At 47.1% G+C, this 26,804-nt stretch overlaps 6 protein-coding genes and 1 pseudogene across 10 annotated transcripts in view; 4 read left to right on the forward strand and 3 right to left on the reverse strand.

Annotated features, from left to right (window-relative positions):
- Positions 1-2,774: 2,774 nt before the first annotated feature.
- Positions 2,775-3,950, reverse strand: LOC144091067 (radial spoke head protein 3 homolog pseudogene; annotated as a pseudogene).
- An 806-nt stretch (positions 3,951-4,756) lies between these two features.
- Positions 4,757-8,943, reverse strand: actr1b (actin related protein 1B). The gene is made up of 11 exons (XM_077621884.1): positions 8,724-8,943; positions 7,964-8,028; positions 7,815-7,890; positions 7,625-7,750; positions 7,411-7,535; positions 7,113-7,329; positions 6,953-7,045; positions 6,704-6,878; positions 6,581-6,642; positions 6,447-6,487; positions 4,757-5,961 (listed from the first exon to the last, which is right to left on the reverse strand). The coding sequence occupies exons 1-11, from the start codon at positions 8,769-8,771 to the stop codon at positions 5,859-5,861; spliced, it is 1,131 nt and encodes a 376-aa protein (XP_077478010.1). The 5' UTR covers positions 8,772-8,943; the 3' UTR covers positions 4,757-5,858.
- Positions 8,944-9,457: 514 nt separating this feature from the next.
- Positions 9,458-11,863, forward strand: LOC144091137 (E3 ubiquitin-protein ligase MARCHF5-like). The gene is made up of 6 exons (XM_077623210.1): positions 9,458-9,605; positions 9,957-10,045; positions 10,289-10,509; positions 10,642-10,938; positions 10,997-11,154; positions 11,221-11,863. The coding sequence occupies exons 2-6, from the start codon at positions 10,011-10,013 to the stop codon at positions 11,347-11,349; spliced, it is 840 nt and encodes a 279-aa protein (XP_077479336.1). The 5' UTR covers positions 9,458-9,605; positions 9,957-10,010; the 3' UTR covers positions 11,350-11,863.
- Positions 11,864-11,877: 14 nt separating this feature from the next.
- Positions 11,878-17,591, forward strand: LOC144091134 (volume-regulated anion channel subunit LRRC8A-like). 2 transcript variants are annotated; one of them, XM_077623205.1, is made up of 5 exons: positions 11,878-12,017; positions 12,470-12,611; positions 13,390-15,508; positions 16,699-17,009; positions 17,441-17,591. In XM_077623205.1, exons 3-4 carry the CDS (start codon positions 13,400-13,402, stop codon positions 16,972-16,974), a joined length of 2,385 nt encoding a protein of 794 aa, XP_077479331.1. In that variant the 5' UTR covers positions 11,878-12,017; positions 12,470-12,611; positions 13,390-13,399; the 3' UTR covers positions 16,975-17,009; positions 17,441-17,591. The 2 variants fall into 2 exon arrangements, with proteins under 2 accessions (XP_077479331.1, XP_077479330.1); XM_077623204.1 differs by lacking the exons at positions 11,878-12,017; positions 17,441-17,591 and having other exon boundaries at positions 12,605-12,664; positions 16,699-16,987.
- phyhd1 (phytanoyl-CoA dioxygenase domain containing 1) lies at positions 17,477-23,193 on the forward strand. Its single transcript, XM_077623209.1, has 10 exons — positions 17,477-17,624; positions 18,231-18,389; positions 18,871-18,946; positions 19,021-19,124; positions 19,206-19,268; positions 19,666-19,687; positions 19,764-19,892; positions 19,954-20,070; positions 21,902-22,028; positions 22,973-23,193. The coding sequence occupies exons 1-10, from the start codon at positions 17,592-17,594 to the stop codon at positions 23,019-23,021; spliced, it is 879 nt and encodes a 292-aa protein (XP_077479335.1). The 5' UTR covers positions 17,477-17,591; the 3' UTR covers positions 23,022-23,193.
- On the reverse strand, positions 23,072-26,294 carry dolk (dolichol kinase). Of its 2 annotated transcripts, none has more exons than XM_077623207.1 (2): positions 26,134-26,294; positions 23,072-25,151 (listed from the first exon to the last, which is right to left on the reverse strand). In XM_077623207.1, the coding sequence occupies exon 2, from the start codon at positions 25,107-25,109 to the stop codon at positions 23,553-23,555; it is 1,557 nt and encodes a 518-aa protein (XP_077479333.1). In that variant the 5' UTR covers positions 25,110-25,151; positions 26,134-26,294; the 3' UTR covers positions 23,072-23,552. The 2 variants fall into 2 exon arrangements, with proteins under 2 accessions (XP_077479333.1, XP_077479334.1); XM_077623208.1 differs by lacking the exon at positions 26,134-26,294 and adding an exon at positions 25,759-26,117.
- nup188 (nucleoporin 188) overlaps positions 23,340-26,804 on the forward strand; it is a 35,182-nt gene continuing 31,717 nt past the window's right edge. Inside the window, exons 1-2 of one of the 3 annotated variants that reach the window (XM_077623201.1) lie at positions 23,340-25,230; positions 26,661-26,738. The gene's annotated coding sequence lies outside the window, so the exon portion shown is untranslated. Of the gene's footprint in view, positions 26,739-26,804 lie in introns of all 3 variants that reach the window. The other 2 variants (XM_077623203.1, XM_077623202.1) reach the window with 2 other exon arrangements.

Below are 26,804 nucleotides of genomic sequence, written 5' to 3' on the forward strand. Positions count from 1 at the left end.
TTGTAATGTCTGAAATGCTCCAGTATTTGTATTTAATCATTAAATGCTGCTAGGAAGTGGATTTTACCCATTGAAGGCGCTACGAGAAAATGCATGGACCGCCACTGCATTCAACTGAAATCTAAACTTTTGTCTGAAATGTCTTTTTCTTCCCCCTATTTGTGCTGTGAGCCCCCAAATACAAAGTTAGAATTACGCAAATAAGCAAACCGTCGACCGATTGCCGTAATTACGTTAACGCAAAGACGCTAGAATCGTATCAAATCCCACGCTGGATTTATCGGGCAGGCCCACGTTGTTTGTTTCCCCGCGATATCGTCGCGGCTCCAACGCGGGAGGGGTCAAGTGGCCGCAATCATCTCCGACGCCTCCCGGGGCTGATGGATGAGACTCGCCGCAAAACAGGTTGGGAAGCGCCACAAACAGGAAGTGAGGAGCGGCGTCTCATATTAAAAAGGGAGGGGTCAGCGCTCGGCTGGCGGGTTTCCGTCGACGTCGAGTGGACAAAGTGGCAGAGGAAATTGAAGATGCCATCTGGCCGACTGTCCGTCCGTCCGTCCGTCGTCAAACGGCGGCGTGTGCGCGTCATCCATCTACTGGCGGCTGACATTTGAGATTGCTTCTTGGACATGTCAGGCTACACACCAAGATGGACGCAGATAGGCGCGCACAAACATGAACAGGAAGACCCGCCAGGGGGATCATTCACACGCTAATACGCAACACAAGTACACGGGTTGGAATGCACACACGGGAAGAAAAAAGAGAAGATATAAAGATGGCCGTCAAACGGTTTGGACGTCTGCCGTCGTCGATGGTAGCCACTCAATCGATAGCAGATGCTTTGACTTTCATTTAGCGGAGTTATGACTTCATTTGAATGTCACTGCTTGGAATCATATGGGAATGTCGCCACCACCAATATGGCCGCCCTGAGGCCGTAAATAGTCTTTCCATGGTTCTGTTGTGAATCGAAATGAGTTCTTCGCGAGGAGACGTCCAATCCTTTTGAAGCGACAGGGATCGGACGTCCACTCGTGATAAACTCACTGGTGGAAGGGGCCATCTTGGCCAGAGGAAGAAGTCATTTTATTTTGAAATTCCTTGACTTTTTTGCTTTATTTTTGTAGTATTACAAATTTTGATTAAAAGGTGAATGGTAAATCATGTGTGATTCAGTAACTCTATTTAAATTGGTACTATTTTTCCTAAATGTATTTTTAAAAAAGATACTAAACAATGATGTCCACCAGAGGGCGACAAAACACTGTTTCGAGGGTTTGGATTGGCCCCCGCACCTCAAGTTTGAGACCCCCCGCTCCAAACTGAGCGCCCTCTGACCCGGGAAGGGTCGCTGAAGCTCCGCCCCCGCGAAACTCACCCCGTCTACAAGTGCGAAGGTGCTCTTTTGTGTCGTCTTCTTCTTCTCCTCCCGGACCGTAAGTGCGGGTCGTGTCGGGCGGCGCCCCCCGACCCGCCGGCGGCGTGCCGACACGATTGCTTTTGTTCTGTCAAAAATATTTAAAGCGTGTTCATAAAAGGCGAGGCGCGGGTCGGGCCGGGGTTAACAAAGCGGCTCCGGCGTCTCCAAGGCGGAGGTCGGCGGGGTCACGTTCAATTTCCACTCCCGCCGGCGGAAAATGAAAAGTCGTCATTTGCACAAATCTGAATAATTCACTGGGCCCGCCGCTGATGAAAACGCGGCGGCCGGGATAAAGGACGCCCCTCCCCCTCGGCGAATGTGGAGCGGGAATGAATGAAGCGTCCTCCCGCCGGCCGCCACCGCCGCCGCCGCCGCCACCGCTTCTCGCCGCCGTCTGGAGGGCCGGCGCATCAATTAAGATGGCCCGCCGCAAAAGGCCTCGTTAGCTTTAGGTAGCTGGCCCGCGGCGCGCCCGTTAGGCAAAGCCGCGGGTGAACGAATGAATCTTTTGAATGGCATTAAAACTTCATCCATCAGCGCGGCCCGCACGGCGGTTGCAGGTTTGCCTCTTGCTACCCGGGGCCGCGCCGTCAATTGAAAAGTCATTCCTCAGACGCCAAAGCTAATGTTTCCTGTGTTCCGCCATGTAAAAATAAAAGAAATAAGACCGTTCAAAAAGCCCCTTGAGTTTACGGCCGGGTGAAAAACGCCATTTCAGAAGAAGTCGCGTGGGGATGCTGGTTGGCAAAGTACCCCGGGTCACTTCCTGTTGATTCTGGGGGCATGTCTGGGTCACTTGCTGTTGATTTGGGGGCATTGGAGGTCACTTCCTGATAAGATATTTGATTTTGGGATGATTTGGGGGCATTTTAGGTCAATTTCTGGGTCACTTCCTCTAAATGTTCGGGGGCTTTTACCGGGTCACTTCCTGTTTCCTTTTATGACATGTCAAGGTCACTTCCTGATGATTTTGGAGCACTACAGGATCATGTCGCATGGTCAAAAAACCATCTTGGGGTCACTTTTTGGGGGTATTTTGAGGTCATTTCCTGCTGGTATGATGTCACTTCCAGTTGCATTTGGGGCATAATATGAATTTTGAGGGGGACTAAATAAACTCCAATCATCTTTTCAACTGAGTCAAAGTAATATTCTAGGTTGTATGACAGTTAGGAATTGTCCTACGTAAACCACGCCCCCAAAACCACGTGACGCCGGCATCTGTTGCGTGAGGGATTAAGAGCGTTTTAAAGGATACATGAGCGGTGATATGGCGCCCTCTATCGAACACAAAAGACACTCAAGACACAAAATACTACAAGTTATTCATTTAAAAAAAAACTCACGTTAATGTCATGTTATGACCCACAATGCTTTGCATGCCATCGCCTCGATGGACTGAACCTTTTTTTTCTAGTGCCACCGACAGTGCAGACGTCCAATCACGTGGCTTCATTTACACAAACGAGAGTGAGGTCCGCTCCATTTAAAGTCAATGTCAGCCCATCTACTTTTCGGCCCTGAGCGCCTGCTCCTCCAGATCGGCCCCGAAGAAGTCGGTCCTGGCCAGGGCGATGTCGTGGATGATGGTGTCCAGCAGCAGCCTGGCCGAGTTCCTCTTCTCCAGCGTGTTGTTGACCTCGGCCATGAGCCACTGGAAGAAGTTGATCTCGATGTCCCTCTCCACCGGGTCGTAGAAGTAGCCGTGCCGGCGCAGCGAGGCGAAGACGGCCGGGAAGAGCTTGGAGAGGAACTGCTGCGCGCAAGCCTGGGCGGCGATCATCTCCGCCGTCTCCTTCTCCTTGCGCACCGCCTCTTTCTGCTGCCCGATGCGGCACTCCTTCTCCTCGGCCCGCCGGCGCTCCTGCTCCTGGAGCCGCTGGACCTCGGCCAGCTCGGCGTTGCGCAGCTGCTGGAAGGCCCTCTGCTGGGCCCGCAGGCAGGACAGCTCCTCCTCCTCCATCACCTCCAGGAGAGACTGCTCGATGGTCTTGCCCACCAGCACCTCCAGCACGGGCTGCACCTCGCGGTCAAAGTCGAAGAGCTCGCCCTCCAGGATCTGGGTGGCCACGTCCTCGCCCGACTTGGCCGGGATGAAGAGCGGCGTGGCCGGACGGTCCAGGAAGGGGTCGGTCTGCGAGTCGGCGTCCTTGGTCACCAGCACCAGGCTCAGCTCCTCCAGGTAGGAGTCGGTCTGCACGTCCACGTGCTTGCGGCCGGGCAGGCTGCCGTGGTCGCCGCGGGTGTTGAACCACAGCTGGTCCCGCGAGCGCAGGAAGTCCACCGACCTGCGCCGGAAGCCGTGCTGCTGCAGGACGTCGGCCGCCTGCGCCGTGGTCCTGGACGGGCCCCCGCGGACCACCCGACGGTCGTACATGATGTTCCCGTACTGGGGCTTCTCCGTCGGGGAGCCGTTGGGCTTGGAACGCCCGTCCACCGCCCGGGGTCGGCTGGAGTACACGTACGTGGACGTGGCTTTGTTGTTGCGTTGGGCTTGGGAAACGGAAGCCATCGTCGGGTCCTGAACGGGTCCACTTGCTTGTTCGAGGGGGAGGGAGGGAGGAAGGGGGTCTCGTATGGGGGGGTTTGCTCAACTCGATTCCATGGTGCTTCTCGTCTCCACTTAGAGGTTAGTTAACTTAGTCTTCTAGTCTCCACTTGGAGGTTAATTACTTGGTAATTTAGTCATGAGTATCGCGCAGTTCCAGAGTCTCGACGCTAGGCGCGTCATCATCGTGACGTCGAACTTGCTCGACCAAAGCTTTCTGACGTCATCGCACGTACCCAGGGCGGAAGAGAAATGTCCTATCAGAATACATGTGATATACGTAGTATAATATCATGCCTGCTGTTTTTTTCGGACCGAAATAGTCATTTCCGTTCAGCCGATTCTCTAAATAAAGTTTCGGTGTCATTGACAAGGAATGACGTGGCACCAAAATGGCACAAGCATTTTCTCTTAATTTGAAAGATTGTTTAAAAAAAGCAATGATTACAGATAATGTTGCTTTTATAAACATGAACTTGTGCCCCAACGTCATTTCGAGAACGAAGTGCACTTCAAATATTCCCCAAAAATATCTCACTTATGGGTGTCAAACTCGTGGTCCGAGGGCCAAAACTGGCCCCATAAAAGGTCATCCACATGCATTCACTTCATATTTCATACAAAAAATATTTTTAAAAAACACTCTGAACTGACTGCCCCCTTTAATTTTCTTTAAGCAAAATAATGTTTTCCCCCATTTTCTCTTGTTTTAATCATATAAAAATTAAGTATTTGCTTTTAAGCCATTCACCAATAGACACATAGTGAGAAACAAACACACACAATTCAGCAGCAGACATTTATTTCCTTCTTCCATATAATACGAAGATGATAATTATAATAATAACAACAATATCGACCAGAGCGCAAATCGTTAGCGGACAAAACATTTTTTTTTCGCAAAGGCCCCGAAGCTTCGCTAGCCACCATCCTCGGTGACTTCCGCTATTGAAATAAAAGGAAGACTCCTTTTGGTTGGGACCGAGCCAATCGTCTCGCGCACCGCCGGCTTCACCGTTTACTGCCGCGCTTTTGTCCTCGGTTGTAGGACGATGACATCTTACTAGTAAGGTCAAATTCCCAAAGCTAGTAATGCTAGCCAAGTGCTAGTTGCGAACTCGTGAGGTGCCGTTGACGGACTAGCATTGAGACCTTTATTGACCATGATGGGAACGTTGCCCCAACCAAGATGGCCGAAAGGATTGGACGTCTAGCAACGTCAATAGCACATGCATCGGTAAAATATTTTAGAGTTATGACTTAGTTTGAATGTCAGTGCTAAAGGACATACAAGGGAAAGTGGCCACTAGCAACATGGCAACCGGAGGCCATGTTGGTTGGGGCAAAGAAAGGTCTTTCACAAACGAGTTGATCACGAATAGGCGACCAATCCATTTAAAGTGGCTGCGAATAAACATGCATTCGCCGACAAACCTCCCGCTCCAAACGGATTGGACGTCTACTTGTGATACACCTTCGGTTGCAATTGACGGCGCTAGACGTCCCATTCATTTGGCGTGGGAGGTACGGTGGCGAATGAACGAACGTTTATTCGTTGCCACCCGGCGGATTCAAATAAATTTAAAGCGATGAATTTATTTAAAGAGGTTAGTTTGTTTTTTTTGAAGAGCGACGTGATTGGACGTCTATCGTCGTCAAAGGCGCTGAAAGAGTTAAGATCAAAAGTGTTGCATGAGAAAACTTTGGAATGGAACCGTAGCAAAACAAACAAGAAAAGTGTTTTTTTTTCCATTTTTTTTTTCGTTGACACGTGATCTTACGAACACCTTCATGTGGCGGTGGCGGGAGTCCTCGGCGGCGAGCGCCGTTGGCCAAAAGCCAGGGTTTGGGGGAAGGGCGGCAGGGTCAGTTCAGGGCAGAGCCGTCCTAGAAGGTCTTCCTGTGGATGGCGCGCGCTCGGTCTTCTTCGTACTCCCGCTTGGACACCCACATCTTCTTGAACGTGTCCAACGATGCCAAGATGGAGCCTCTGCGGATGGGCGGGGCGTTAAGAGGCGTGGCCATACATCCAATACGTGGATAGAAGTACGGTTTACCAATACAAAGTGCACAAATAACCACAAACAGATAAATAATCAATCAATAAATAAATAGTGAACATAATAAACACCGTATTTTCTCGCATATAAGAGAAAATCTTAAGAAAAATCATCGAATATGGTATTTCTGAGGTATTGTATGAATCAAAAGCACATTATTAGTGTCAATATCATAAGGAATTAATTCATCCAGTAATGGTTGTTTTCTTACTGCAAAACAGAAAATAACCAGAAATAGTAAATGTTAATTTGCCGACATCTACTGGTGAAAAAGAGTATAGCAACGCTGTAAGTCTTGTGCGCATATAAGTCATACCCTTGATTCAGTTATAATTTTTTTTTAGTTACAAATGCGGCTTATATTCGAGAAAATACGGTAAGTAGTAGTCAACATAATGAGGAAAAAAAAGTATACCCGATCCAGGTGGAGTAGAGTCGCTCCTGGGGGGCGGAAATCTGCACCCACAAAAAAAACACACGTTAACCCCAAAAAAGGAAGGCAAAAACATGGAAGGGCAATTTAAAGAATGAGAAAAATGGATTGTAAACCTTAATCTTGACGTCTTTGGGCGCCAGCTTCTTGACTTCAGTCAATAACCTCTCTCCGAAGCCTGGCGGGGGCGACAGTGAGTCAGCGGGCGGGTCGGCGCGCCCTCCCGAAGCGAACGCTACCTTTGATGAGCGTGGACCCCCCGCACAGCACGATGGTGGAGAAGAGCGTGCGCCTCAGGTCCATGTCGGACTTCTGGATGGCGTAGGCGAGAACCTCGTGGATGCCCGAGCTCTCGTCGCCCACCAGGTCGGGCCGGAAGAGCAGCTCGGGGGCGCGGAAGCGGGCCGGCCCGATCTGCAGCGGGAATAAACGGGTCGGAGGCGGTCGAGGACGCGGCGGCGAGGGCGGCAGGCGCCTGGGACGCTCACGTTTAAGGCGCTCCCGTCGGGGAGGACGTACTGCGCCCTCTCCGTCTCCAGCGTCTCGTCCTTCTGGGGGTTCAGCGACAGGTAGCACGCCCTCTGTCGGCGGCGAGGGGAGGTTAGAGGGTCTTGGCGTCCCAAGGTCAAAAGGGGGCGGGGTTTTCACCTCCTTGATGGTCCGCACCACCTCGAACTCGGCCGAGGTGTTGAAGTTGTAGCCCTCCTTGCGCAGGAGCAGGCGCAAGTAGCGAGACACGTCCCTGCCGGCGATGTCCACGCGCATGATGGAGTGCGGGATGGCGAAGCCCTCGTAGATGGGCACCACGTGCGTCACGCCGTCGCCCGAGTCCAACACCACGCCCGTGGTGCGTCCCGTGGCGTACCTGACCGCAAGTTAAGTCCAGGGATTGAATAAGGGATCTCAAATTTGCGGGATAGGACTCAAGGAAATGATTAAGAATTACAAGCTGAGGACAGCCTGCATGGAGATGAAAAGCGCGGGAACGTTGAAGGTCTCGAAGAAGACCTCGGCGGCCTTCTCGCGGTTCTTGCTGGGGTTGAGCGGCGCTTCCGTCAGAAGAACCGGATGCTGAGGAACATAGTTGAGATGCCAATCAATGACTCTTTACCACTACGCAGACACATTGGGACGTTAACCCTTTGGGTGCCTTTACCCACCTCCTCGGAGAAGGTCTGCAGCTGTTCCTTGGAGTAGACGTACTGCCAGATCCTCTCCATGTCGTTCCAGTCCTTCACGATCCCGTGCTCCATCGGGTATCGCACCGACAGCAGCCCGCGGTGCTCCTGATGTTACAAATGGAACGCGTTATCGTAAAAGTTTGGGTGACCACCACTTTGTAGTAATTACCTCTGCTTTGGGGCCAATGAAGAGGTCTCCCTCCAGCGCCCCCGCCATGACGCGAACATGTTTAGGACGTCCCACACTGAAATATGCAAAATATTCCCATTTGTTTCCCGATCTCCACGGGCTTGCGATGAAAAGTGAAGCAGACTTACTAGTTAGGAAAACAGTATTTAGGGATCTGGTCTCCAGCAAAGCCAGCTTTGATGACCCCCGAACCCTGAATAGATGGAAAAAAAGAAAAAAATGCAGAATATCATGAGACATGGCTGGAGGCCACGCAAACAAATAACTGCTTTGTCCCACAGTTGTGAACGCAACATGGGACGTGAGCGTGAAAATAATTTAAAAATGCTAACTAGTATTGTAATAAATTTTATTCCAATCTCTGATATGTTTTCATATAATTTTATCTAAATATATATAGATATAAACCTATATATAAATATGTATATAAAAATGCAGTTATTCCCTTCAATTATTGAAATGTTTATTCATTTCATTTTTAGGGAATTTAAAGTTGTTGCTGTTAAAGAGAAAAAAAATGAAAAATGAACTATTACATTTGCATGGAGCCAGCTCGATCAATTGTAATTATCACATGATCTGTGTGCAGCATTTGAGCAAAACCAACATTATAAGTCGATAGGCGTCAAATGTAGCAAGTAGCTAGCAGCCGGAGCTAGCATGCACCAATGGGCTCAATCAAAACAAAGTCGCGATCGGCCTTTCCATTATGTTTGTCGTGATTTATGCATACGTTCAATAGTAATAACAAAGAAAATAACCGCAATTTGGCCGAGTAAGGAAGCTAAAAGCTGCAATTCATCTCGGAAACAATAGACTAGCTAAGCTAAAAAAATAGCCAGCGACGGCCCGGGTTTGGGTGTGGGTGACTGACGTCATCATACTCACGTTATCGATCACCACGGGCTGGTTAGCTAAAATGTCATAGGATTCCATGACGGACGACGATGGAGAGGAGCGCGTGTCTCAAGGTCCACTTTTGGTACTGAATGGCGTCCAAATTGGTGGGGAAAAAAAGATAGATGAGCAGAACCAGGCGAGGCACAAGCCCTGCTCTAGTCCAGTCCACACAGCGCTCCTCGCTCCTGTCTAATCCCGCCCTACAGCGACGCCGGCAGCGCCTCTGACAGCCATTTAGACCAATCAGGGCCAACTATTTTGTGACGGGCGGGGTATTAAACCAATTGAATTTAAGGAGACTTTGGGTCCGGTTTTTCAATCCCACCTCGTTAGTAAATATTATTTAGTTAGCTATTTTATTACACTGGTATCTTTTTGTCACTGTTTTTAGTTCTTCTTATTGTTTATTTTCTTAAACTTTGACTTAGTTACGTTACAAACATTATACTCTTTGCTTATGACATTTGGAGAAAACAACCATTTTTTCTAGGTCATATGTTTTTGGGTGACTTTATTTCAATTAAGTATTATTTTTCCTTTTTCATTTTCTGTTTTTATGAGCGTTTTTCAGCTTTTCATGGTTTTCGTTTTTGGTTAATTAACATATACAAAAAAAAAACAAGTGTCTTATGTTAGATATTTTTTCGTGACTCACATCTGAGCATTTCCTTTTCCTATAATCTTGCTGTACCCTGAATATACTCTTTGACCAATCAGAACGAGGCTGCGAGAAGGGGGCGTTTCTTTAGAGCAGGTCCGTGAATCCCACAACAACACCACAAATACTAGCTTAACAGAAGACTCCAGTGTTAGACTTTTATCATAAACCACAACTATTATTACAACGTTTGTAAATATCGTAGTTTAAAGGTAAGTTTTATGTTTACGTGTCAACATTTTAAGGGTGTATCCTTGGTTTTTGTTTGTTTGGACGTCGTTGTAGTAATCCTAGCCAGTGGGCTAAAAATAGCTTAGACGTCTCCTCTGACACTTTCAAGTGTAAACTGCCATAATGCCATAATTTATAAATGTGTGTAAAAGCATTTTTGTCCTATTTAATTTGGGCACTCCTACGATCGAACGATGGGTGTGGCGCTATGTTGCTTTAATTTCTCAGGAACTGTCATGTGATAGTGATTCATATCTTAGTTTCACTTTGGGTACAGGTAGAACTATTTAAAACTGAAAAATGGTGCTCAATTTTTGACATTGTCTTAATAGGTGATCAATCCACGTTACTGATGGACTCCAGCTAGACCCCTGAAGAAAAGCATCATGGCAGCCTTGTTGGATGAGGATCAGCCAGAGAAGTGAGACTTTAAAAAATGAAAATGACTGCTATAATGTAATTTTCCATGTAGAAAACTAATTTGGCCCAAATCTGACTTTTCTTTAAAAACAAAGAAAAAACATTTCACAGTTATGCCACACATAACAATGCATACAGGAACATTTCTCTCACCATTTTGGATAGATGTGTCCAAAATATGATGTCATCATCATGTCATATTTTACAGTTAATTATTTTTTGGGGGGTGTGTGTTTTGCACCAGACACTGTTGGGTTTGTTTCGCCACGGAGAGCGACGACCACAGTGCGCAGTGGCTGAGTCCGTGCCGGTGTCGAGGTTGCACCAAATGGATCCATCAGTCTTGTCTTCAGCGATGGTTGGACGAGAAGCAGAGAGGAAATGGCGGCGACGGCGACGGGGGCGGCGCAGGCGTCTGCTGTCCTCAGTGTGGGACACCCTACCATGTCGTTTTCCCTAAAATGGGTAAAGAAAAGCTTGTAACTTTGCGAGTTTGACTGGGGGTGGCAATGTAGGTTCCCTGATATTTGCCCTACCCAAGATGGCTGCCAGCTAATCACTTTGGGAGAATTATTATTATTATTTTTATGCCGTCAGGTCTGCTGGTGTTCTTCCTGCAGCAGGTGGACCGTGCACTCTCCCGGGCCAGCCCGTTTGCCGCCTTGGGGGCGCTGGTGGGCACGGCGTACTGGTCGGCCGTCACGTACGGCGCCGTGGCCGTTATGCAGGTGGTGGGACACAAGAAGGGTCTGAACATGATGGAGCGAGCCGACCCCATCTTCCTCCTGGTGGGTCTACCCGCCATCCCAGTGGTCTTGGTCCTAGGGAAGATGGTGCGCTGGGAAGACTTCCTGGTGCGCTTCTGGCTGCGAATTTCCTACCAGCGGCAACATGGTATACGCGCCCGGCGAACTTGCTTTTCAGCCGGGTTTCTGACCGTCGTGTCCGTCAGCTGTGAGCAATGATCTACGTCCGCTGCCGGGGGCGGCGGGAGACCACCTGTCGGTGTCGAGGACCCTTTGCGGCGCTCTGGTTCTCCCGTGGATCTCTAGTATGCTGGGACGGCTTCTCTTCAGGCGGGTCACCTCCAACCTCCAGCAGGCTCTTCTGGTGAGTGGTGAACCCGCGGAAACGTTTTGGCCATTTTTTGCTACATTTACGGTCCTCCCTCCACAGGGAGGCGCCACTTTCGTCCTGCTGAAGGGTTCGCTGAAGGTGTACGTCAAACACCAGCAGCACATCATGCAGAACAAACGGAACATCCTGGATTACCCGGATACCCGTGACACCGCCACCAGTCCGTGACATGCCACCGCTGACAAGACAACAAAATGCCTCGTGTACTTTATACAACTACAGTAGAACTTTTCCAATTTATTTGCCATTCATGGCAATAGATGTCAAATCCATTCGGACTTTGAAGCCCTAAAATGGATTGGGCGCCCATCCTTGTCAATGGCAACCAATGAGTTAATTTGTTGTGGTGGGTTCCTCAATAGAAATTTTGTATTCCACATTTTAATTATTAAAACTAGATTCTGTAAAATGGGTAATGAAAATCAATTTCAACACTTTTTTTGTAGATTTTATATCATTTTTGGTGTTCACAGTTGAGTTGGAATAAAAATAGTTTGTGGTTACTTTGGGTTGAGATATTGACAGAAGCTTATTACGTTGGCCTTAAAAAAAGTATTTATTTTGGGGGTTATTTTTTAATTACTTTGTTATTTTTAAATTACGTTGTTTGGTGAATGCACTACGCTTTCGTAGAAACTACTTTTCAAAATTGTGTTTAATAAACTTCTGACGTGACTAAGGATTCATTCGTCCGCCGTGATTGGTTGCTGTGGTGACGTTCGTAAATCCCATTGGCCAGGTAGTTACTACCGGAAAAACAGCGGGAATCGAGATTTTTCCGGAACATGAACGACGTCGACTTTTTTTTAATTGTCATGAGAACTCCATTTAAATGTGTAAGTATCCTCATTAAGAGTTTATATTTTCGTATGGTTCAATTTATAGAACGTGTCGCAATACTCCCGGCTTGTCCTCAAATGAGAAAATAACAGGTGTGTCCAAATAGGCAACAACAAAAGATACACTGGCTAATTAACCTTCAGCTAGCCTCAGCTTTTATTTGAAATACAACCTTGAAAGGGGCACACCCAAGATTAACAAATTAATATTAACATAAAGGAGAACAAATTAAAATTAACAAAGGAGTGACTAACTCTAAAACTAAAACTCGTGTTTTACAACGCTGTTGTGCCACGACGTCGCCGTGACGTCACAGTGTCAATTTAGTACACTTCCGCTAAAAAAGGGTGTAAAAGTAAAGCCTGGCTATTATCGAGCTTCACATTCACAAGATTATACTTTTACTTGTGAAAAATGGGAGCTACTATGAAATGTATATTTGTTCTAGGCGCTCGTCGGCGGATCAATCAGCGCCATTTACGGAGCGGAGGCTTCCGGAGCTGCTATCCGTCAGTATCGCCGCCTATCGACCCGGCGTCGCCATAGCGACTTCGAAATGTTTCCATGGCGTGTGAAATAGAGAGAAACAGGTGAGTTTTTTTCCTTCGAAAGCAAGCAGCGACAGTTTCCACATTTATTCGAGGTACGTTCTTTCGGGTCATTGGACAACTGACAGATTAGAGAGTAACCTCATACAATATATTTATTTTAACTACTGCCTAGTAAGATGACTGTAACCAAGATGTGATTGAGATTGTGATAAAAAGCAGACTATGCTTTAATAACATGTAAACTTCACCCATTACTGTATATGTATATTCAGAAATTATGATAAGTAAAAGTCACCCATTACTGTATAGATATATTCAGAAATTGAGTTAAAAAAGTAGATTTTACTTTTAAGGAATTGCTTGAAATGGTGACATCACCTGCTTGAAAAGAACCAGTTTGAGCTGGATAAAAGAAAATTCAGATGAGGAATGAATAATAATAATAAAAGGTGTTTTTGTCTGTGGAGTGAGCGAAAAAATGAGGAAGTGCAGTTTGACTCCAATGACGGACAGAAATATGACTGCCGCCTATTTGTGGCGTGATGCTAGCAGTTTTAGACCTCCAGTGGTAGTATCAGAGCCACCCGCTTTCGTGTCATGCGGCCACTCACGGCTGATAACGAGGCGCTCTAAGTGGCCGCATCACAAGAGCGTCAAACGATGCGAACGAGGGTGCTCAATTTCTTTTATGATGGGCGAGCCGCCTCCCACAATGAATTGATAGGCATTGTTTACGGGAAAAAAATTGAAGCTAGCATAAAGCACCAAAAGGCTCTTCTTCCGAGGCTAACCAGGTAACCGTCTACGCCCCGCGCAGGTAAGCCGCGATGATTCCCATCTTGGAGTTCCCGTACTTAGCCGGAGCCCAGCAAACATACCGTATCCTCAAGCCTTGGTGGGACGTCTTCAACGACTACATCGCGGCGGTGATGCTGATGATCGCCGTGTTCGGCGGTACGCTGCAGATCACGCAGGACAAGATGATCTGCCTGCCGTGCAAGTGGGCGGCCAACGACTCGTGCCAGGCCACGTCCGGCGGCGGTGGCGGCGGCACTCCGCGCCAGGGTGAGCGCCAGGGCATCCGCAACGAGCTGGACCGCCACCAGTACAGCTACATAGACGCCGTGTGCTACGAGAGCGAGCTGCACTGGTTCGCCAAGTACTTCCCTTACGTGGTGCTGCTCAACACACTCATCTTCCTGGCCTGCAGCAACTTCTGGTTCAAGTTCCCACGCACCAGCTCCAAACTGGAGCACTTTGTCTCCATCCTGCGAAAGTGCTTCGACTCGCCGTGGACCACCCGGGCCCTGTCCGAGACGGTGGCGGAGGAGCCGGTCCCCAAGTCCGAACGGAAGAACAACAACAACGGCGAGACCAACGACAAGAAGCCGCCCATGGCCGCCGTGGACGTGGAGGCCAGCCTGCCCCCGGTCCAGAGAATCAAGAGCAACGTGGAGCAAGGGATCTCGGTCCGGACGGACGCGGGGGTCCTGGACAAAAAGGAAGGGGAGCAGGCCAAGGCTCTGTTTGAGAAGGTGAAGAAGTTCCGCATCCACGTGGAGGAAAGCGACTCCATCCACGGCCTGTACATGTTGCAGACCCTGATCAAAGTGGTGATGTTCCTGCTGATCATCAGCTACGCCAGCTACTACGTGGGCTTTATCCGCTTCGGCGTGGTGTGCGAGGTGGAGACGGAGAGCCTGACGGGCTTCGGCACCTTCTACTGCGCCCACCCGCTGGCCATGTTCCTGAAGATCCTGACCTCCTTCTACATCAGCCTGGTGCTGATGTACGGCCTGATCGCCATGTACACGCTGTGCTGGATGCTGCGGCGCACCCTCAAGCTCTACTCCTTCGAGGCGGTGCGCGAGGAGGGGCGCTACAGCGACATCCCCGACCTGAGGAACGACTTTGCCTTCATGCTGCACATGCTGGACCAGTACGACCCGCTCTACTCCAAGCGCCTGGCCGTCTTCCTGTCGGAGGTGAGCGAGAACAAGCTGCGGCAGCTCAACCTCAACAACGAGTGGACGGCGGAGAAGCTGCGGCAGCACGTGTCGCAGAACTCCCAGAAGAAGGTGGAGCTCCACCTGTGCATGCTGAGCGGCATCCCCGACACCGTCTTCAACCTGCAGGAACTGGAGGCCCTGAAGATGGAGTTCATCCCCAACGTCACCATCCCGCCCACCGTGGCCAAGCTCTCCAACCTGCGCGAGCTCCGGCTCTACCACACGCCGGCCAAGATCGAGTCGGCCGCCCTGACCTTCCTCCAGGAGAAGATCAAGTGCCTGCACGTCAAGTTCACCGACATCAAGGAGATCCCCCTGTGGATCTACGGCCTGAAGAACCTCAACGAGCTGCACCTGACCAGCCACTGCTACATCGTCCCCGACCGGCTGCGCGAGCTGAAGAAGCTGAAGGTGCTGCGCCTGAAGAACAACCTACACAAACTGCCTCAGGTGGTCACCGACCTGAGCGTGCACCTGCAGAAGCTCTCCATCAACAACGAGGGGACCAAGCTTTTGGTGCTCAACAACATGAACAAGATGGTCAACCTGAGCGAACTGGAGCTGGTGCACTGCGACCTGGAGCGCATCCCCCACTGCATCTTCAGCCTGCACAACCTGCAGCAGATCAACCTGAAGGATAACAACCTGAAGACCGACGAGGAGATCGTGGGCCTGGAGCTCCTGCGCCAGCTGGTGTGCCTGAAGCTCTGGTACAACCAGATCGCTTACATCCCCATCCAGATCGGCTTTCTGGCCAACCTGGACAAGCTCTATCTCAACAAGAACAAGATCGAGAAGCTGCCCAGTCAGCTCTTCCTCTGTCACAAGTTGCGCCTCTTGGACTTGAGCCACAACAACTTGACGGGCATCCCGGCCGGCGTGGGCTCGCTACAGAAACTGCAGCACTTTGCCGTGGCCGACAACAGGGTAAGGAGCCGGGGTCTGTACTTCTACTGGGGTAAAGAATTGAGGATCATGTTAGCCATAGGTGTCAAAGTGGCGGACCGGCACTTTGACACCGGTGACCTATTTCAAACGTGGGCCATCAAAGTGCAAACTTTTGACCACTAATGAGCGAGTGAGTAAGTGAGTGAGTTCCTCGAAGAAATAGAAGCATTGGACATATGAAGGAAGACATAGCATCCCATAAGACTAGGCATTTATTTAACAGGGCTGGACAGACTAAAAAAAAGGGGCAAAAGTGAGTGCTTTGGTTTCAACCTCTAAAGAGGAAACTTTCTGCAATACTAGTGTCCTACAAGTGCAATCAGTGGATTGCTGTCAGGTGCTTCTTGCAGCCCAACCCCCGCTCGTTCAATTTTGTCAGCTCGGTCGGTGCTGGATGGCTTGAGCAAAACCAAAAGCTGCCCCCACCCTCCTCCTAAAATAAGGGCCACAGTGAGTGTGGGGGTTCTTTGGTTTCAAACTCTAAAGCACAGGTGTCAAAGTGGCGGCCCGGGGGCCAAATCTGGCCCGCCGCATCATTTTGTGTGGCCCGGGAAAGTAAATCATGAGTGCCTACTTTCTGTTTTAGGATCAAATTAAAATGATGAGTATAGATGTATATACAATTTCCTGATTTCCCCCCTTTTAAATCAATAATTGTATTTTTTTAATCCATTTTGTCTGTGCTTTTAGTTCAAAAATCATTTTGTAAAATCTAAAAATATATTTTAAAAAAGCTAAAATAAACATTGTTTTATATCTATTAAAAAAACGGAATATTCAGGGATTTTGATCCAGTTTTTTAAATCCATTTATTTAAAAAAAATCTAAATATTATATCTAAAATGGTCCGGCCCACGTTAAATCAAGTTAACGTTAAAGCGGCCCGCGAACCAACCCGAGTCTGACACCCCTGAATTGTTAGCTTTCTAGTGTTTCTAGCTTGCTAGCTAGCTAGCTAGCTACTGTTTTAAAACTTTTTTTCCTCAGCTCATTCGGGGTGCGACGTCTTCTGTTTTTTTGTGTGGGGAGGACTTGAGAAACTAAAAGAAAGACTAATTAGGATCTTATTTCATGATTTAGCGTTTTCGGTCGCCTTTTTGAATGGATTTGTGTCCCAAATATGCTCTGCTCTTGGTTGACTTTTAAGCGCTATCACTCCCTCTCTTCAGATCGAGAGGCTGCCGGCAGAGCTGTTCACCTGCAAGAAGCTTCGGGTGCTTCAGCTCACCAACAATTGCCTAGAGACACTCCCGTCGTGCGTCGGAAACCTGGAGGACCTGACCCTGCTGGAGCTACGCGGCAACGACTTGGTGGTCCTACCGCCCGAGCTGGGCGAGTGCCGGCGGCTGCAACGGAGCGGCCTGGTGGTGGAGGACAAGCTCTTCAACACGTTGCCGTCCATGATCAAGGATCAGCTGATGGGCATCGTCCGAGAGCGAGCGTGACGGGTATTTTTTTTTCTCCCCGTCAGTTTTTAGAGGTAAGTAGAGGCTGTGTGGCTTTTTTTCTGGTAGTCACAGATGTACCTTTACGGGTAAATGTGTTCCAATGCACTTCAAAGCTTGAAGGTAATGGCCTCAGCTTGACATTTTTCTCATCAAAACTTTACAAGTTTGCTAATGGTTAATGTTTTCGCACGCATGGAATGGACTCTCACCATCGCCTGAATTTTGTTTTTATTATTACATATTTTCCATGTTTGAGTTGAACATGTCCTTGACGCACCCTGTGTGTGTATACAGCACTTTTTTTATTCTATATAAAAAAAGCATGCTTGAAACTGCCCATTTTTTACTTTAGTTTGTTGATTATTTTTTTATTTTATTTTGTTTTTAAATTTATATTAACTGACCATCATATTTTTTTGCCATTTCAAAACCATCAGAACTTTGATACTAATGCTCTTTTTAGGACTGTTCTGCGTATTGGCAACAAATGGCCACCAGAGGGCCCCAAGATGAATTGGTTTGTTACTCCAAGCAGCTAATCGTTAACTCCTCCCTCCCTCTCTCCCTCTCCTCAACTGAGTAGTAGCCACTTTTTTTCGAATGCTGAAGACAAAATGGACTTTTTAAGCGACCAACATGTGCAAAAGGTAAGCACTGCAGCCTTCTTTCTAACATTTAAGGGAGCGTTGTTGGTTGTGTTCCCTCCTAAATGGGATTATGTAATGGGGATTATGTTGTCCACTGTTTTGCTGATTTCGGGTTTGTGTGTGTGTTCATTCACTAAATAAATAATCGGCAGCAATCAAATATGGGCACATAAAGCAACATGAATATGTTAGTTTTATGATGATTTGCAGGAGTCAAAATAAAATCAGTGAAAACATATATATTTTAATCCATTAACATAATAGGCACAGCAAAACTGGGAAAAAATAATACTAAAATTATTAGCAGGAATCATGCTGGTGTAAACAAATACATGTCGCAAATTGCTATATTAATAATTATTTCAATTCATTAAAAAAACAAGCATAGGATGTGATCAGTAAAGATGTACTAAAATAATTTTCCAATATTTTGAATTATTTCATGCACAAGATAGGTCAAAATATACATGTGCCTTGATCTCCTGCTCCTCTAATGATTTATTTATATAAATATCATATTGTACTTTTTTCTGATGTGCGAAACTTTTGACTCATTTTGCTACGCTGGCTCTGAAATGTGAAAAATGACCCATGACTCTTGTACAGTACATGAAGGACGGTTACGTGGTGGTGGACGACCTCTTGACCTCCAGGGAGTGCGACGAGCTGCGTCAACGGATGTCGGAGATTGTGGATCAGATGGACGTACCGGCCCACTGCCGCACCACCTTCACCACGTACCAAAACGAGCAGCTGGAAACGCAGGTCAGCAGCACAAGATACGTTTAGACTTATTTCTACTACTTCAACTCGCCCGTTAACATTGAGAATGATAGACATCCAAATAGATTGCATGCCACTTTTTGACCCCCGATTAAAAAAAATCCCAAAAGGCACTAATCCAACGTTTTCCTATGATATCCCAGTAGACAACTTTGACAATTTGACCATTTCTTTTTCATGCCGCCCATTTTCCAGATGCAGGTACAGTATCCTGCTGGTAATTTTCACTTGTTGCTAGGCAGAATTTGTAAAAACAAAGACCTGAAAAGGTCCCAATAATAGTCTGTATTGGTAGTGTTCATTTCTTGCTTCACCTCTTAATCATTTGTATCCTAAAGTGAAACAAACACAATTTGCTTTCACACATACTATGGATTTTTATTTATTTTTAGCATTCTTAGTTTCATGTATTGGCCGTTGTGTTTAGTCATCAACAGTCCAATAAGATGTCCCCCTTTTGTAGGGAAACGCCGACTATTTCATCAACAGCGGCGATAAGATTCGTTTTTTCTTCGAAAAGGGCGTTTTTGACGATCAAGGTCAGTATATTGGCCTTCTTACTATCCGGTGGCTGCCTGCCAAGGTAACTTAAAAAATTCCTCTGTACTCCCAGGAGAATTTTCCGTACCCAGGCATCAATCTCTCAACAAAGTGGGACACGCGTTGCACGCCTACGAACCTTTGTACAAAAACGTTACACATTCAGACAAAGTTCAGGTGAGTGAAATGAGGGAGAGTGGAACTTTGTTTGTTTTCCTACTGGACTCAATTCTGTCCTTTTTTTTTACCTCCTTTCAGGGAATGGCCAAAAAGCTGGGACTGGTTCACCCGGTGGTTCTGCAGAGCATGTACATCTTCAAGGTGATTTTTATGTATCACCAGCTATGTATCACTGTTGAATAATTTCTGGCCATAATTATTGAACCTAGAAAAAACATTATTTTTTAATAATACATGTTTTAATTCATTTAAATTAAAAAATATAACAGAAATACACTGTTTACAGCCCCCAAGTAGCACTCTAAACTTCATATTACAATGATAGACATCCAATTAATTTAAACCAGGAAGAAGGACTCAAATCCATCCAATCCATTTTGATTAGTTTATTCGTCCCTGTCAAGATAGTTTGGACCTCTTACAGCCAGCAAGTTAAATGAGTGCACTGTAAGGGTTCAAAATATTTCTAATTATGAAAGACTATATTGATATTTATATATTTGTGCACCATTTTAATATATTTTTTTGCCTCCGACAGCAACCCGGCATTGGTGGAGAAGGTCAGAAGACGTGCAATTGCCCTGTTTTGACATTTTAAGCCAGTGGCTATGGTTTGACGTATGGTGCGCCCCCTAGTGACGCCCCACCAGGACGCCACCTTCTTGTACACCGAGCCTCTGGGGAGGGTGATGGGCCTTTGGGTGGCCCTCGAAAACGCCACCGTCAACAACGGCTGCCTTTGGTTCATCCCAGGCTCGCAGAACGGTAAGCAGGTGTTGGCGTTAGCCGCGCCTACCCAGTCTGAAACTCCGCCTCCTCGCCACAGGCGGCTTGACCCGGAGGATGGTGAGGACGCCGCCGGGCAGCGTCCAGATGACGGACTTCGTCGGGACGGAGCGGGACTACGACCGAGATGAGTTTGTGCCGGTCGAAGTGAAAAAAGGTCAGCGGGGAGCAAATGTATAGCAACTCATCGGACGTCATTGACGGTGATAGATGTCCGTTCCGTTTAACCCTCGACAACCCATTGAATTGAAAGTAGAAGCAGAAATACCATTGTGTAAATCAAGGGTGTCAGACTTGGGTTGGTTTGTGGGCCGCTTTAATTTCAACTCAATTTCACGTGGGCCGGACCATTTTGGACATAATATTTAAATTTATTTATTTTTATAAATGGATTAAAAGAACTGGATTAAAAGCCCTGAATATTCCGTTTTTTATAGATCTAAAACAATGTTTATTTTAGCTTTTTTAAAATATATTTTTAGATTTTACAAAATGATTTTTGAACTAAAAACACAGAAAAATGGATTAAAAATTACAATTATTGATTTAAAAGGGGGAAAATCAAGAAATTTTATATACATCTATACTCTTCATTTGAATTTGATCCTAAAACAGAAAGTCGGCACTCGTGATTGACTTTCTTGGGCCGCACAAAACGAGGCGGCGGGCCAGATTTGGCCCCCGGGCCGGCACTTTGACACAGTGACCTATTTCAAACGTGGGCCATCAAAGTGCAAACTTTTGATCATTGATGAGCGAGTGAGTGAGTTTCTCAAAGAAATTGAAGCATTGGACATATGAAGGAAGACATAGCATCCCATAAGACTAGGCATTTATTTAACAGGGCTGGACAGACTAAAAAAAGGGCAAAAGTGAGTGCTTTGGTTTCAACTTCTAAAGAGGAAACTTTCTGCAATACTAGTGTCCTACAAGTGCAATCAGTGGATTGCTGTCAGGTGCTTCTCGTTTCAGCCCAACCCCCGCTGGTTCAATTTTGTTAGCTCGGTCAGTGCTGGATGATTTGAGCAAAAAGCTCCCTCCCTCCCCACCCACGTTGGCCCGGCCCGGGGGCCAAATCTGGCCCGCCGCATCTAAAAAATAAATATATACAAATATTTTCCGTTTTCCACTTTCAAAAAATATTTGGTTTCCATTTGAAATAAAAAAACAGGATTAAAAGACATTTTCCAGGACTAAGAAAAAAAAGCTCAAATAAACATTGTTTTAGATCTATAAAAATTGACTATTTAGGGCTTTTGATCCAGTTATTTTAATCCAATTTAGAAAATTAAAAAAAAATCGAGATATTAGATCTAAAATGGTCCGGCCCACATGAAATGGCATTGGCCGTAATGTGTGTATTTAGATTTTTTTAAATTGGATTATAAGAACTAGATCAAAAGCCCCACATATTCAGTTTTTTTTATAGATTTGAACTTTTTTTTCTTAGTAAGGGAAAACATCTAATAATCATTTGTTTTTCATTTCAAATGGAAACACTTTTTTAAATGATATTCAATATTAAAGTGGAAAACCGAAAATATTTTTAGATTTTACAAAATGCTTTTTGACCTAAAAACACCAAAAGAAAAAATGGATAAAAAATTGCAATTATTGATTTAAAAAGTGGAAAATCAGGAAATATAATATACATCTATAATCTTCATTTAAATTTGATCCTAAAACAGAAAGTTGGTACTCTTGATTTACTTACTCGGGCCGCACAAAATGATGCGGCGGGCCAGATTTGGCCCCCGGGCCGCCACGTTGGTGGTGTAAATGATTTAAGTTTTCATGTGCAATTTTTAGCTTCACCCTTTCATGCACTGATTATTATTTTAGTTTTTTATTTCTTAAATATGATATAAAATACAATAAAATAATATGAAAATATATATAATACTGAAGGTTCAAATTTAAGTTTAGATTTCATTTTATTTGAAAAATAAACATTTTAAAAACGTGAAACATGTTACGTTATTTTTTAGGGGGCGTGGTGCTGATCGATGGCCAAGTGGTGCATCGCAGCGCCGAGAACATGTCGTCGGATTCGCGCCACGTGTACACGTTCCATCTCATGGAGGCCCAGGACACGTGCTGGAGTGCCGACAACTGGTCAGTTCACTTCTGCATTTCACCATATATTGACTCGATTTTTGGCAAATATTTTGTGATTTAAATCCTCTACAGTGGTACCTTGTGATACAATATGCTCGTCATACAACATGCTCGTGTTCCGACGAAAATTTCGATCGAATAATTCGCTCGCGATACGATTAAAATTTCGAGATGTGACCAAGCCAGGTGACCATGACATGAGGCTGTTTATCATTGTAGCGCACTGTCTTTTTTTGCCTCATCTCTTTCGTGTATAACTACTATATCTACGAGGACTGAACGATTTATTCAGACAGGTTTCGACCAGGAAACGCACAACGCGCATGCGCGGGCAAAAAGAGGGATTTCTGGGTAATGAAGTATACTCGTGCACACAACACCCATAGGCAATGGCACCCTTTCTCAGAATAAAAATTCATTACCCACAATCAATACGTGGGAAGCTCAGCTATTGCATTTTCTGTTATTCTTTCTAAGGAAAGAAGCTCCCCGCGATCGTTCTTTAAAGACTATTTCTCGTTGGCAAGTGGTCGTGCGTTATCCTATTGTGAGGACGTTTTGTGTGCATCATTTTCGAAATATTTTGAAGGAAATACAACAGCAAACAGTCCATCGATAGCGAACGTGAGGGTGGAGGCGTGGCAAACCGCTAACCCGGAAAACCAAGGTAACAAAAGATTAAGACAAAACTAGAATTCAGTTTTGTGTAAAGTTACATTAAACGTATGTTTGAGTGTGTCTGTATATATTTATCCAAGTTCATTTAAATTTGTTTGTTCGTTTACGAGTGCCGTGGATAAAGTCCCCCCGAACAGCCTCCCCCTCAAAAGCTTGACATATGATCTCAGTCTCGGAACGGATTACGATCGTATGTCGAGGCACCACTGTATTTGTAAGATCAGCCTTGTTGACCCATCCCCTTTTTTCCAATTATTTTGAAGGTTGCAGCCCACCGAAGAACTTCCTTTCCCGGCTCTTTACACCAAATAAGGTCGCGGATGCCGTGGAAATGCTCCCAAATGAACGTGGACGAGCGTCAGTGATTTTTAAGCATACTTTAATTGGTGTTTCTTCATCAATTTGTAAGTAATTTCACACAAATGCATTCAATTCAATGAAGGTGTCAATTGCATACGCAATAATAAATAATTCCAACAAATGACTTTGCTTTCACAGGCAATATGACATAATTTAAAATGCATAACTAGGCTAGGAGGAGACATTCGATTGTGATCGCTTTTGTGGAAAGCATTTTTGCACAATTATTCTTCATGATTGCATTTTTAAATATTCTTTTGAGGAATAAATACAATTATAAATAAAAACAATGTACTATATAAAAACCAGAAATACCCTCTGGCGACGAGCCCCTCACTAACCGATTTTATTTTTCACTTTTAGTTAACTCATTGCGTGCGTTTGACGACGACAGACTGCGAGTTGCCGTCTTTTAGTGGAATTGACGGCCGACGTCCAATCCATTTCAACTGGGAAGGACGAACGAAGGTGTGGCAGCTTCTTTCAGAGCATGAAGAGGATGAGCAGGTAGAGTGGCAGCAGCAGGTTGTCGATCTGCGCCGTGTACGCCTCCAGCACGGCCACCAGCGTCACGGAGGCCGCGATCCACAAGTATGCGCCGTTGAGGTCCACCCCGCCGTCGAAAATCAGCAGGACGGCCACGCCGGCGATCTGGGCCAGCACCGAGGTGGCCGTGCCCTCCACCGTCTTCTCGGTTCCGGGCCAGCGGACCTCGCCCAGCGCGCTCCCGAAGACGGCCGCCACGGCGTCGCCCACGCCCACCGCCAGCACGCCGGCGTAGGGCGCCAGGCCGCCGGCCCCCAGCTTGCACGCCGCCGGCGAGAGCCAGACGGGGAGCGCCATGCCCAGCAGGAGATAGACGTGGGTGAGGATCAGCGGGCCCGAGTCGCGTTCGTCCAGGAACAGGGTGAAGAGCCGGCGCAGCGCCGGTCCCAGCGGACGGATCCGGAAGTAGCGCACGTACTCCAGGAAGAGGAAGACGGCCAGGCAGCCCGCCGAGGCCACGTGCAGCAGGCGCCGGTCGTAGAGGAGGCCCGGCACGAAGGTGGCCACCGCGATGACGTGAAAGTACTTGCGCGTCGTCGTGGAGGCCCGCTGCTTCTTGGAGCCCGCCCGGCGCCGGCGGTTCTGCAGCAGGACCACGGCGGCGGCCACCGCGCACAGGACGGCCCAGTACGCCACCATCCCCGGGCGCCGGGGGTCCAGGGTGACAAAGTCCCACAGCCAGGTGACGGGGTGGCGTCCGATGAAGAGTGAGAGCCACGGCGCCAGGACGCCCAGGGCCAGCACGGCCGACACGGTGTGGAAAAAGAGCGAGGACGCCCACGTCTCCGACTCCATGAAGCGGAAGAGCAGGGCGAAGAGCACGCCCAGCAGGAGCGAGCCCACCGCCAGCACGGGCAGCAGGTAGTGGAGCGGGTCGCCCGGCTCCGCCTCCGTCCGGCTCAGCGAGCGCTTGATGAGCTGGTTGAGCGCCAGGCTGACGGCGCCCACCACCAGGAGCGCCTCGCCGGGCGTGAAGCAGCGCGGCAGCAGGTAGAGCACGATGAGGCTGAGGTAGACGAAGATCAGGAGCACCTCCAGGACCTCGATCACCTCCGACACGGTCAGGGTCTGCTTGGCCGCGTAGGCCACGGCGGCGGCCGACAGCCCGGCCGCCGCACAGGCGTCGCCGGGCACGGGCCGCGTCACGCCCAGCGCGATCAGAGACAGGAAGAGCGCCAGGACCATGCCGCTGACCGTCAGCACCATGGAGAAGCGCTCCAGGTGCACCTGGCCCGCCGAGGCGCACTGGGCCCTCAGGACCAGACCCAGCAGGGGCATGACCAGGGAAGCCGGCACCACGCCGCTGTTGGCGGCCGGTCGGAACTGAAAGACGGCGCCGTCCGACCTGAGCAGGCGGTCCCACTTGCGCTGGACGTAGAAGGCCTGGACCAGCAGCGCCACCGCGCACCACGAGTGCTGGTTCCAAAGCGCCGCGTGGACGCACAGGACCACGGCGGACACGGCGGCCGACTCCACTACAACCGGCTCAATCATCGCTGCGGGACGTCGCTCACTTCTTCATCCGGAATTCTTGCTCTGAGGGAAACGTTCGGTTGAACAAAGTTCCGACAGAAGACGCGACAACGGGCGACCAAAAGACCGGCGACAAAACAAGGTAAGACAACGACAAAACAAGGTAAGACAACGACAAAACAAGGTAAGACAACACGGTCTACGCATGAATAAAAGCCAACAATGGCCATGAGCAGTTTCACTGAGCCGACGTGTGAGTGTAGAAGAGTTTGTATGTACATGCGTTGTCCCTTTAAGAAGCGACGTCAGTTAGGGTCTTAACAATTTCTCCAACAAAAAACTACAAATCCAGGAAATTTTGAGCTTTTCTTTAGCCTAATAATTACTAGGGCATTAAGTATGACTCAATAGTAATTCACAGTTTGTATTTAGGGAATTTGAGCAACGATTTCAATGGTAATCATCAATAACCTTCCAGGCGACCAATCGACCGTGTACCGACTGCTATAAACCAGGCAGTTCCTCTATAAAGGAAGTCTTTGTACACCGTGAAGTCAACATTTTACAAAATAAGGAAAAAAGAGTAAGAACCTAACTGCTGTTTTCAAAGATAGATTTCTTTTAACCATTTAAAAACCTAATCTTTAAAAAAAAAAAAAAAGCTTTTTACCTGATTCCGATCGATTGCAAATAATGTATTCAGGCCGATTTCGATTCACGTGATCGTATCGTGGACATCCCTAGTTCGAATATGAATCAGACAAATGAAAAGACCTTGCTGTCTCGAAAAATCATGGGTTGAACCTTCACACACACCCATTCACTCTCTCACTCTTTGCACAGTAACCTTTTGCGCCTTTCGTGAGGTTGCGAGTTGGAGTTTTGCCCCCAGAGGCTGAGGAGGAGTCATTTATCAGGATGTGTCATTATGAAACAATACCAGCTTTTTGTCATAGCGAAAACTACTGTCAGAACACGGTAAAAGCTGCGTTATCTGAAATTCTTCGCGTCATATGAAGCTAAAATATGACAAAATGATACGTACCGCGTTATTGCCTTCTCATGTGGACGTTCAAGTCTTGCTTTCTTCCCTTTGTCAGAGATCGTTCGTCTCCCAGCCAGTAGGAGGACGCCATGTTTTGACAGCTGGGTCACATGGGTAGAAACCCTTTGCTCAACGGAACACTTATTTTTTTTTTAAAAATATAACTTAAGGTAATTGCTGATTTGGTCATTAATCGAAATAAGTATGGGAATATAATAGATTTAAAAATAATGGTCGAAGGTAAACAAAAACTGTTCGGAGGGCGGAGAAAGGGCTGTGCGGCACACTTTTCACGCTATATGATTGGCTGAGAAGAGGAAATTCGCTCGTGTAAATGACTGATTAAAATTGCGTCGTGAACCTATCTGGCAACCCTAAAACATTTTGGCCATGCTAATAGATGATTCTATTACCTAATTTGTTCATTATTTGAACTTTGTAAATGTGTAACCACAGCTGGGAATGTGTTTAAACATGCTTACGTATTTATATATTTTTTAATTTATTTATTTCGTTGACGTTCACAGATGCAGACACATTAAAACCCACTTTTAGTCCACTGCATGACGACAACATGGACGTGACAAAAGCCCCAAATTTGCAACGTGAATTACATTTTCTTTCTGTCATATCTAATCAAAATATAAATCTAAGCAGCAAAGTACATCGAG

This window comes from Stigmatopora argus, chromosome 16 (assembly GCF_051989625.1).
Source record: "Stigmatopora argus isolate UIUO_Sarg chromosome 16, RoL_Sarg_1.0, whole genome shotgun sequence".
In the NCBI taxonomy this organism is placed as follows: Eukaryota; Metazoa; Chordata; class Actinopteri; order Syngnathiformes; family Syngnathidae; genus Stigmatopora; species Stigmatopora argus.

Coding starts and splice junctions, on each gene's coding strand:
- actr1b (XM_077621884.1), bottom strand. CDS start 8,771: ATGGAATCCTATGACATTTTAGCTAACCAGCCCGTGGTGATCGATAAC. Junction 8,029..8,723: donor AGCCCGTGGTGATCGATAAC/GTGAGTATGATG, acceptor CCATCTATTCAG/GGTTCGGGGGTCATCAAAGC. Junction 6,643..6,703: donor GGGGTCCACGCTCATCAAAG/GTAGCGTTCGCT, acceptor CGCCCCCGCCAG/GCTTCGGAGAGAGGTTATTG.
- LOC144091137 (XM_077623210.1), top strand. CDS start 10,011: ATGGCAGCCTTGTTGGATGAGGATCAGCCAGAGAA. Junction 10,510..10,641: donor TGTCGTTTTCCCTAAAATGG/GTAAAGAAAAGC, acceptor TTATGCCGTCAG/GTCTGCTGGTGTTCTTCCTG. Junction 10,939..10,996: donor TTCCTACCAGCGGCAACATG/GTATACGCGCCC, acceptor CGTGTCCGTCAG/CTGTGAGCAATGATCTACGT.
- LOC144091134 (XM_077623205.1), top strand. CDS start 13,400: ATGATTCCCATCTTGGAGTTCCCGTACTTAGCCGGAGCCCAGCAAACA. Junction 15,509..16,698: donor TTGCCGTGGCCGACAACAGG/GTAAGGAGCCGG, acceptor CCCTCTCTTCAG/ATCGAGAGGCTGCCGGCAGA.
- phyhd1 (XM_077623209.1), top strand. CDS start 17,592: ATGGACTTTTTAAGCGACCAACATGTGCAAAAG. Junction 18,947..19,020: donor GGGCGTTTTTGACGATCAAG/GTCAGTATATTG, acceptor CTGTACTCCCAG/GAGAATTTTCCGTACCCAGG. Junction 20,071..21,901: donor GCCGGTCGAAGTGAAAAAAG/GTCAGCGGGGAG, acceptor GTTATTTTTTAG/GGGGCGTGGTGCTGATCGAT.
- dolk (XM_077623207.1), bottom strand. CDS start 25,109: ATGATTGAGCCGGTTGTAGTGGAGTCGGCCGCCGTGTCCGCCGTGGTC.